At 33.5% G+C, this 11,555-nt stretch overlaps 1 protein-coding gene across 1 annotated transcript; it reads left to right on the forward strand.

Moving 5' to 3' along the window:
- The first annotated feature begins 7,749 nt into the window (after positions 1-7,749).
- On the forward strand, positions 7,750-11,294 carry LOC18041671 (probable beta-1,4-xylosyltransferase IRX9H). The gene is made up of 4 exons (XM_006433653.2): positions 7,750-8,890; positions 9,934-10,183; positions 10,301-10,512; positions 10,775-11,294. Exons 1-3 carry the CDS (start codon positions 8,121-8,123, stop codon positions 10,469-10,471), a joined length of 1,191 nt encoding a protein of 396 aa, XP_006433716.1. The 5' UTR covers positions 7,750-8,120; the 3' UTR covers positions 10,472-10,512; positions 10,775-11,294.
- Positions 11,295-11,555: the final 261 nt, after the last annotated feature.

Genomic DNA, 11,555 nt, shown 5'->3' on the forward strand with positions numbered 1-11,555 from the left:
TGAGGGCACTTCTTGTCTCATCTATAGGTTCTGTTCGTTTCTCCACTAATGAGTAATGAGAACCGACCTCCATTTTGGAATGTCTCAAAAACACTTAGAAAAATTGTGGGTTTGGCCCACTTTGTGTTTTCTCACTCACCCATTTACATATTTTTTTTAGTTAACAGTCCCACAGAAAGTCAAAAAATATATATATTTATTCATTCCAAAACAGTAAGTAACAAAAGAAAGTCAATTTATATATAAAGCTATGAGAAGCACCCTCCACGATAGAAGATGAGCCACGCTTTTGCCACTACCTTAAGGATGAAAAGCAAATGAAGGATAATCAATTAAACATGTTAGTTTATAAGAAAAGAACAGAGACAATACAGCAACATGGCTTTGATACAAAAACACGTGTGTGATAGGGCTAAAAAGGGTACAAGAACTAAGTTTAATAGATTTGTTCTTATTAAGAGATGACAACAAGTACTTTGCTTTGAAGTGAAAGCAAAGCCAGCAAAACAAAAAGATGCATGCAATTGCCAACCTCTCCGACTTAGTGGATTTGACATTTTGTTTGTTGTTTAATATTCAGTGTTTGACCCATTAATTTGCACTCGCCCTCTGGTTTTGACCATCTGGTTTTGGTCTTCAAGTGGATTTCTAATTAATTCTTAACTGAACAGCCAAGAGCCAACTAACAAGGAAAGAGAGAATTAAAGAAGTGGAGAAAGAGTCCAATAAGCTATATACTCTTAGCATAAGAGGATAAAGATTCTAAAAACTACTTAAGTATCAATTGCTTTATGGGTGGGGTTTCCCAAAAAAAAAAAAAAACAAAAACATAAAATAAAATAAAGGACAAAGGTCAAAGCTTCTCTAAAGCTACTATGGAAATTGAATCAGCTTGATGATAACGATTTTGAACATTTGAACGCTTGTTCCGATTCAAAAGGACTATAGGCAGGGAAAGATTTTGGTCTTGGCATTACGTCTACCTAAGTAGTCTTAGTAATTTATAATACGGAACGCATTCGACAAGTCCAAGTTCAACTTTAACTTCGTTGCCAACAACACAAATATCTTTGCTTACAGCATTAGTAGAACTCTCCAAAACAATTAAGTGAGTTTCCTTCTGTTTCTTCTAAGCAATGTGTAAATAATGACAATATTGAATCAAGGTCCTAGAGCTTAGTGTTTGAAAACAGCAATGTACGTCGGAAGCGTGCATGTTGCATTCCCATTACATTGTGGTTATTGATTAAGATTTGAAGAACACTCAAATTACATATAGAGACAAGTCAAAGTTTCTATCTTAGAAGTCAAGATATAGACGGCCATAATTCATGCGCAACCATATAGTACAAGGCTCAATATTATTGCATATCATTGATCACATTTGATAGTTATATGATAAATTTTTATATATGTTCTCTTTAGTGTATATTATTTATAGGCAAGTCTTATGTAAGGATGACAAAATTACTACAAATCTGTCCAAACCCGCCGGTATGAGTAATTTTGCGGGTTGTGAGCGGATTTGATATTTCAAACTTTAACTCACTCCGGGTGGTTGGTGAATTTGGTTTTAAGGAAAAATCCAACATGTTGTATTCGCCAACTTGTGTTCTTTATTTTAATTATTTATATTTTTAATTTTACTCATAATTTTTATATTTAAAAAAATTTAATCATAAATATTTATAAGTTGAAGTTTGCAAAATTTTATAATTTTTCAAGTTTAATATTATTGATATTTTATTTTAATTTGATTGATTTTTTTTTTGTTTTGCTTTAATGACTTGAACCTAAAGATTATTTATTAAAATTAGGTTTTTATTTGTTTAATTTATTGTTGACGGTAGTTGTACAAAATTTACTTGTTAGCATTATTGATAATACTTATATATTGATTAAAAGATAGAATAAGGCATTGATATTAGTGATGGCGATTTACGTACCACAGAAATATCTTATGTTAGATTAATAGATTTTGTGTATTTATTTTAATGTTGAAATTTCAATTTGTTATTTACATTGATAAAATCTAGAATTGATTATTGTGCAGGGAATTTTAAGCTATTGTTATAAATTTATAGCTTGAATTGTATAATTTAATTAAGTTTTTATGTATTATTAAAAGTATTTTTTATTTTAAATAAGAAAACCTGTAAAAAATCTACTATTGGTTGTGGGTGAGTATGGTAATTGATAAAACCCATAACGGATGATACCTATTGCCATACCTAAGAACTACCCACATTAGTCGATAATGACTTTTCAATTAAGTATATAAACTTGAGGCAACTACCCTTAATTCATAAGTTTTTTCTTTTTTAATCATGAGTATAGGTTCATGAGTTTTTATTTGAATAAGAGCCAAAATCATTCATGAGTGAGCACACATAACTTTATCACTTGACAAGGGCATATGACATGGGATCTAATGGACTCTGTCCCGCATCAATTGAGACTGAATATTCGCTTACACATATATATTTAAGGTAACCCTTAATTTATGAGTTAGTTTAATTTTTCGTATGAGTGAGAGCGAGACTATCTCACATCGATTGAGAATGAATTTTTGGTTAAACATATAAAATTGAGACAACAATCAACTCGTTAACTAACTTTTGAGTACAAGTGAGATCTGTTGGTTTCTATATATATCAATTGAGAATCAATCCTCAATTAAGTATGTGAGCTTAAGGCAATCCCATTTTATGAGATAGGTTCTGAGTATGAGTGACGTCGCTAGCTTCTATAAACAAAAACATGAAAAATGTATAAGATCTAGATAACGTATGTTAGAATAAATGAAAGTTCACCGTCATTATTAATTTGGCAATTACATGGTCATAGACGCTAGCTTGTATTTAATACTTGGCTAAAATGCATAGCCAAGCAGAGATCCACGGAGGCCCCATACAACGTACACCGTTAACTCTTCTCACTTCTCAGGAATCACACGCAAGTCCTTAAATGAGTGGTCCCCTACCTAACAAAAGACCAGGAGTAATAATTATTATGTACTCTTATGTTATATTGATTTCATAACCAAAGACTCAGACACAATAATTGATCAGTTGTTTGTTTCATTGACTAGGCATAGCTACGGTAACTAAAAACACAAGGCTACGCAAACAGCACAAGAGAGACAAACCCAAAACCAAAAGTATCCATGCATGCACCTGCTCTCTCTCTCTCTCTCTCTCTCTCTCTCTCTCTCTCTCGCTCTCTATCTCTCCGTCTGAAGCACGAAAACACACGCATGTATAGGATGCACTCATATTCTTTTTTTCATCTGATATGCATATTCTTCTTTTCTTCACGACATTAAAGAAACAAGAACATATCATATACAAAAGAATTCCTACATATATTAGAATCTGTCTCTACAAACTAGACAATCATGCAAAAATGAGTTCATTGTATAATTACATATATTGGGCCAATCCAGCAGTGAAGCCTTGGCCCACACAAAGCGGGACTTTTATGCGAATGAGACGAATGTATTTGCGTAACAGGAACAGTAGTTCCACTGTTGTTTTTCCCTTATCAAGTTCCGAGAAAGAAGGAATACTAGCCTTGATTTGTCAAACCAAGTTCACATGCTCTCATTGATTAATTGCCAGCAAACTTTCGGCACCATGCAACGGTGTGTATAAAGAGTGGGTCTCCTCCTAGGCCCCAGCTAAAAAGGCAGTGACTCAACTAAACGCAAATACTTTTGTTCTTTCTTGTGTGTTAAAAAAAAATAATAATAATAAAAGCAAAAGAAAAGAAAAATGGGGGGACAATGTAATGTAACACAACTGAAATATAGCAAGTAGCAAATAACTACAGTGCAACATAGATACAGCAGCAACCACGATCAATAAATGTAAGAGTAAGACACCGGTGTTTATTTACGTGGTGGAAACTGTAAATAATGGGATTTACACCACTAGCGGTCGGTGGAAGCTTCATGGCATCGCGTGCGAAAACATCCTGCTTGGATCACCACAATGCATGCAATAAATCGCTTCGGTCCAAATATCAGATGCAGATATAGTTTGAGCCTTCATTTCTCGGTGTTGGGATTCTACACGAGGATGGGCTCCTTTGCTAATTGCCAGCGTTGGGTTTCATGAACAATCTTCATCGACTAAGCCCAATCATTTTTTAAAAAGCCGTTGATGGTTTTGGGCTTTATCCGTTTCTTCTTTTTCTTGTTTTAACAGTGGGACTATTGGCACCCCTGACAATCCTTATGTGCCCCCCTTTTATTTTCTATTTTTTAATTTTGAGCAAAATTACATGTAAAGATGAAAATTCACAACCAACTAAACTTGCACCTGAAATATTTTGCTTTTCACACTTTATGCACCCCATTTTACTTTTAAATCATATTTTGAATAATCATTTTTATGTTGGTAATAAAGGAATGAGGAATCGCAAATTCAATGTTTAAATCGTAATTTAAATAATCATTTTTATTTTGATAACTAAGGAGTGAGGAATTGCAAATTCAATATTTTTGGATACAGATGAATCATTTCCGATTTTCCCTCATATTCATCAAGCCTGCTATCTTTAAAATAATTCTTTTACGTGTTTTTTTTTTTGCGGAGCCTCTATTTATTTTGTAATTTTAATATTCAGAGAAAAATAAAGGGACTCAAAAAATCATTTCATCTTTAATTCTTGAAATTTTAACATTACTAAAAAAAGATCTTGAAAATTTTCAAAAACAAAACCTAAAAAAAAAATAGTGAAGAAGATATCTTTTTCAATTCCATTAGAATTATTACAAAAATAAACAAACAAATAAATAAGAAAAATATTTATTTTCAAATAAAATATTTAGAATGGCAGCACATAAAAAGTTAAGATGATGAATTGATTATCAAATAATAGATATGGACTTTATATTTTAAGAAACTATTTTTTTTTTAAATGAATCAATGGATGTAATAATTTTCTTCGTGGAGAAAGGAATAAGAAATTTTTTTATCTACTGATTTTTTATATTATAAGGTTTCAATAGAAATTAAAAGGAATATTAAAAAAAATAATGTTAAATAATCAAATTTTTTTAGGAAACTAAAAAGTTAAAGAATTTATTTTTTTCTTGGGAAAACTAATAATGAATGAATTAATATTTAAACAAAATTATTAAATATATCTTTTTAACATTAAGGTTACTAAATATTGATTTTCTATTAAAAAATAATCTTAATTGTAGGACAATTGTTAATTATAAAGATGTCTAATAGACTTTTCTACAACACATTTTTTTTTTAAAAAAAAAGATTTTTATTAATTAGAGAATTATAAGAAAATTCTAAAAAAATAAGTCTTTTGAAAAATATTAAATTTTAAGTGACCGCCTTATTTGCCTATATTTAAAGTAACTCCTCAGCAAATGAGGCCTGATAACACTAGTCAAATCATCAAAATTCTTGTCTTATTATTATTTTTTTTGTCTCATCCAGTAATGTATCCATGTTCCTTTTCTTCAACTGTAAATTTAGCCAATGGGCCTTTAGCCCAGCGGTGAACATCTACTCTCACAGTTAATAAGGATTGTGAGGGTAGGGGTTCGAGTCCTGATGAACTCAAATATAGACTCAAAACTTTCTTAATTAAGCATTATGTATAATTGTGCGGAGTTTATTTATAAGTTTTTCTCCCTTGCGAAATGCGAGTGGAGTAGAGACATCCCTCGTCTGTGAGGGTTACTTGTCTGGGCACGTACTTTATAAATTTAATGTAACAATTTAAGTTTCAGTTATGTATGCTATAATTGCAGTTGTAAATATTTATGTAATATAATAATCTGATGTGTAATTAGTATTAAACAATTTAAGTTCTAGTTATGTATGTTATAATAACAGTTGTAAATATTTGTGTAGTACAATAAAAAATTGTAATTTTAAAATCATCAAAATCTCTCTCTCTCTCTCTCTTAGTCTCTCTCTCTAGCACAGTAAATCCTTCAACAAATCATCGTTTGGGATAATCGCATTAACAATATCTTAATATTCGGTGTGCCACTTTAATATCTTCATTGAACTCCATATTGCAATTGAAAATTTTAAATTTTGTAAAATTACTTGATTTTTTTTTTTTAAAAAAAGAAGAAGTCTATAATTCTCCGGCATCACTTCGAAGGCTTCTAACTTAGTTCAACTACCATAGCAAAATAAGTGATTGAATTTAGTACGCAGATTTGTTAACTAAGGTTATTTTTGGGATTAGTTGTTGCCTTTAGCGAATAATGTATTTTTAAAAACATTTAATATGATATATTTAAAATAAGAGTTATTAAGTGGATATTTGAGGTGTGCCAATTGCCCAACTCTTGTTTTAAAAATATTAGTAAATTTCATTCATCTTCTAAAAAATAATAATGTGAGACTATTTGAACCCACTAAAATACTTTACAAACCCATTTTTTTATAAAATATTTGTTACTCAAATACCCACAATGTAAATTACAAATATAGACAAACTAATACAATTTACTAAAAAAATTTTACTCTCTAAATTCATTTTAAACTACAAAATATCTATCAATAATCAACTATCTATTTTCTTAAGTCTTATAGTATGCGTGTGTGTGTGTGTAATGGAATATCAAACGTATTTACTTTGTGTTTACTTTCAATCACAATTTTAAAATTCTTCAATTCGATTAAACTAATACCAAGCATGAAAACCAAACAATTAAAGGCCTATATACAACACAATATTGTGTCAAGTCTGCAGGAATCAGACTTTACTACATGCTGAAAAGCTCTACTAGACTGCGAACTCAATCTTGCCTGCAAACTATGCCTCAAGAGTAAAATTCTCTTCTCGGATACTCCAAAACAAAATCAAGTCTCTTTGGCATAATTAGTTTTTGAGTTTATTTAGTAGAATAATCTAATGTGAGATAATTTAGTTATGTGGAGGGTATAATTAGTATTTAGATGGGTGTGTGTCATAAAATCTTAATTTTTAAATTTTAATAGTTGGTGTTGTTGCCATCTAAACTTCGGCAGGACTCCCTCCTCAGTCCTAACCATCACTTAGATTCAATATACGATCGGACAAAAATATATGAGAGGCAAAAGTAGATGAGAGGATAAACTAAAATGTTTTACTAACACAATTGTATTAAATATTCAAACTCTAAATTCTTTTGGTTAAAAAAAAAAACAAATCGTATTTTTCTTAGCTTAGGCTAAATGGGAGGTTAGTACCGTCCGAAATTGAGGTCAATGGTTTGAATGTTGGGAGTCAAAACGAATACTCTTTTACAAATGAGAGTTGGTTATACATTCTTAGACTCTTAAACCTTAATTAATAGATCTTAATTTGTTATATCCGTACTATATGGCAAGAGGTTTTTTTTTTTAAAGAAAAGAAATCACAAATGATTAGTGTTTTTTTTTTTATTTTGACTACGAGGTATTCTGGGGAGAACCCCAATTGTGGGAGACACTTTTAAGTCCGTACCACAACTCAGACTAGAAATTTCCGCTCGAACCGAGAGGCACAGGTTCTCCCAACAAAGGCGACTTCCATGCGACTCGAACTGGGGAGCAAACCCAATCAAACCACTTAAGGGGACTCCATTATCAGTGGAGCCAACACTTTATTAGTGATTAGTGTTTTTTTTTTAATGGTGGAAGAATTAGTTAAATAAGCTGAGCTGGCAAATGACTAGACGAGTGGAAGCAGCAATTAATAATATTCCAACAAAGAAGATAACAGTAACAGGCGACTTGGCCGTCTAGCTGGAGCGTACTGCGCACCTCCCTCTCCCCCCCGCGGTAAAATTAAAATTAAATTAAAATCCCCAAAACTCAGAGCAGAATGTGAACTCCCAATAATAATAAATATATTTATTTATTTTTGCTAGTAGATCTTATCGTAACTGCCTATTGAAGTGAGTAAGTGAAATACATATTAGAATTAGAGCGCTAAAAATGGGAACGCGATCAGAACCATCCCTAAAATTCTGTTTCAGCCAATAGAATCTGGAGAAGTGTCTATTGATCATCTTGTTGCTGGGTATCTCTGTCTAGTCTCTAGTGTAGTGCTAGGGTTTTGAAAATCCGGTGATGTGATTGTGAGAAGCAGGTGAAATCAATCAGAATCAGATGGCTTCGATCCGCCGAACTTTATCTCCAGCGTATCACGACCGTCAATATCAAAACGGAGCTAACTCTCCATTTTCGCCGTCTCATCATAAGCTTTTCACTAGCGGTAAATACACTTCGTCGTTACTGGCCGTCAATCTCCGTCGAAAGGCATGGCGAAAATCTCTCTACCGCTGTCTCGTCTTCTTCGCGTTAGGTCTCCTGCTAGGCATGACGCCGTTCGGCCACGTCACCACCGACATCGAGAACCGCGACGTCTTCTTCGAGATCAAGCCGCCGCACGTCAACGTCCAATTGGACAGCGACAACAGGAGTGATCGCATGAGCAAGCGCGACGAAATCTTGTTGGACGCGGTGAGTTTGGGCGTGGACTTCCGGAACGAAATCAATACCGTCGAAAGTTACAGATACGATTTTGAGCCGAGGAAGCAGTTGATTGTGATCACGCCGACGTACAACCGCGCAATGCAGGCCTATTTTTTGAACAGGCTAGCGCAGGTGTTGAGGCTTGTACAGCCGCCGCTGCTTTGGATAGTGGTGGAGGAGAATGCGGCGTCGTATGAGACGGCCGAGTTGTTGAGGAAAACAGGGGTTATGTACAGGCATTTGGTCAGTCAAAAGAATTCTAGCAGTGTGAAAGATAGAGGGGTTCACCAGAGGAATTTGGCTTTGGAGCATATTGAGAGGCACAGGCTTGATGGGATTGTCTACTTCGCCGACGATGATAATATCTATACTATGGACTTGTTTGACAGTTTGAGAGAAATCAGGTATATTTCTTAGAGTTATTCAGCAGGAACTTTCATTTCTGGTATCTTCATTTATTTTTATTTGTTTGAATGTGCAACATTTGCGGAAATATAACAAAACCGGCTTATTATATATAGCAATGTGTTTCTATAAGATTAAATAGATCGGGTTAATGTAAGTTATATATTATTTATGGCGTACAACGTTAGAAATGCATATAGATTCGTTTACTTGATAATTCCTGCTCATTGGTTTGTAGCTTTAATTAGTTCTCAAGTTGTAAATATCCTTTCACCTTTTCTGTAACACCTTCTTCCCCCTTGTTTTTCCATTCATGTTGTTATCTATTAGCTCTTGTTTTGATTACTATGAAGCAATGATATTGGCAATGGGTATCAGATAACTTTTTCTGTTTATTGTTAGCCTATTTGTTATCTTAAAAATGCCTTTACAAATACCTTTTGGTTACGTTTTCTCACCTTTGGCTATCTATGCTTTTGCTTTTTCTTCTGATTTTTGTATGAGACTCTGAGTGTGCTTGTTTTTTACTTTTAATTTTTTGTTTTTTATTCTTGTGCAAAGCTGTATTCTTTCTATTTGCTCTAGAAAATGCTTGTGACACAATGTATTGTCAGCATGGTGGTTGCTTACTGATCATCAGATTATGAAAACAAGTATCCTTTAGGCCCCACTGTTGTGAATTTTACACGTTGATATCACTTGTAACGGGATTTGTCTGATTTGACTTTTCAAGTAATCAATTCCAGCATCTGAGCTTTCGCCTTAAATTTGTTGGTTTTTTTGGATTGCATAACAGCCTTCAGATTTTATAATATCATGCGGGCTTGATCGCTCTCTTTCTTTTCAGTACACTCCTCCTATATTGACCAAACTTGTTGAACTGATTGGTTTGATTTTGTGTCTCATGTTTTTCTTTTAGATAAATATCTTTCCTATCTTAGGTGATCCAGTATGAGGAGATGATCTATAAATATTGAAATTCAAATAATCGGAGTTACTGAGTTTTGTAAAAATTTGTAATGTTGCTTTCTCTTATGTGCAGCCGATTTGGCACTTGGCCTGTTGCCATGCTTGCACAAAGCAAAAACAAGGCAATCATAGAAGGTCCTGTATGTAATGGAAGTCAGGTTATTGGGTGGCACACTAATGAGAAAAGTAAAAGACTTCGAAGGTTTCATGTTGATATGTCAGGATTTGCTTTTAACAGCACTATCTTGTGGGATCCAAAGAGATGGCAACGCCCCTTCTCAAATTCAATTCGGCAGTTAGACACAGTGAAGGAGGGTTTCCAAGTACATCTCTCATCACTGTTTTTTGAATATGTATTTTTGCTGCATAGCTTAAAGTCACAATGTGCTTAATTACATGTAATGACTGGATTCGTGCTCTTAACATATTTTATTAAACAGGAGACCACATTTATAGAACAAGTGGTGGAAGATGAAAACCAAATGGAAGGTACTCCACCTAGTTGTTCAAGGATATTGAACTGGCATCTTCATTTGGACGCTCATAATCTTCCTTATCCTAGAGGCTGGCTGCTTCCGAGAAATCTTGAAGTTGTGCTCCCTGTCGAGTGATGTAACTTCCTGCCAATTTTGATGCTAAGAGCTTCGTATGGGTATGATTTCATGACTTGTGCTCTAACAGTACTTTGAATTTAAGCATTTGTGAATTTTTTAGGTTTGAAATAGTTTTCTTGAAATTTTTTTTTTCAATATTTTTATTAAAAAAAAAAGAGGGAAAACTTTTTTGGCAGCTCAGATCACCAAATCCTCTTAAAATTGGGGAAAAAAAGAAAAAAAAGGAGAAAATTTAAAGGCATTTAGGATTTTATAGTATTGGCCGTGTGCTGGAAGATTTCTCATTGTCTTTTTTGGCAGGTCTGACCGTTTTGTCTCGGATGCCAACCTGCCCTGTGCAGCTGTAACTTAATCAGCTGCCTCTATCAGACTCAGGCGGCAATGACAGCGAAATTGGAGATTTACAATATTACTTGTACAATTTTTCTTGCTTGATATTCTTTAACAGGAAAAAGATTTTGTTTTCGTTGTAGAGCTGTGGTTTTTTAAGTCCGTTAATTTCAGAAAAATACATACATGAGACCAACGGCGCCCACAGACCTCCAAAAATGGAAGGTGTTGACCAGATGTGAATTTGTGATCTAGCCCCACATGCATTCAAATGAAAGGAAGGCAACGTGGCATGGAATTTGAAATTTTCAAATATTACTGCGATCTCTCTTGGTATTCTGCTTCTTGCTTCTCTTCTAATTGTTTTATCCGACTTGGTAAACTTTAATAGCTGTCTTTTCACTGGTTTCATACTGCATCCCATAAAGATAAGATTGGTCAAGATTTTGGTTCGGACACAATACCTCTTATTGAGCCTTCTTTTTTTCTTTTTTTTGGTTGGGGCTATTATCAGTAATTGATTGTGATTCTTCAGTCTTGACAATCTTTACACCTTCAATCAGATATGGTAATGAATTCATCCATAAGGACGGATTAAAACAGGTAACGTTAGTATGAAGGGTGTGAAACCAAGGATACCAGAGCAGATGAAACATATTTACTCTTCGTTTGCCATAAATGTAAAATGGAAAGTGAAAACACAAAAGTTCACCTCACTTGCCCTTCTTGCTCAAGATAAACAGACTCGAAA

The sequence above is a fragment of the Citrus clementina genome, unplaced genomic scaffold (genome assembly GCF_000493195.1).
Source record: "Citrus clementina cultivar Clemenules unplaced genomic scaffold, Citrus_clementina_v1.0 scaffold_5, whole genome shotgun sequence".
NCBI lineage: Eukaryota > Viridiplantae > Streptophyta > Magnoliopsida > Sapindales > Rutaceae > Citrus > Citrus x clementina.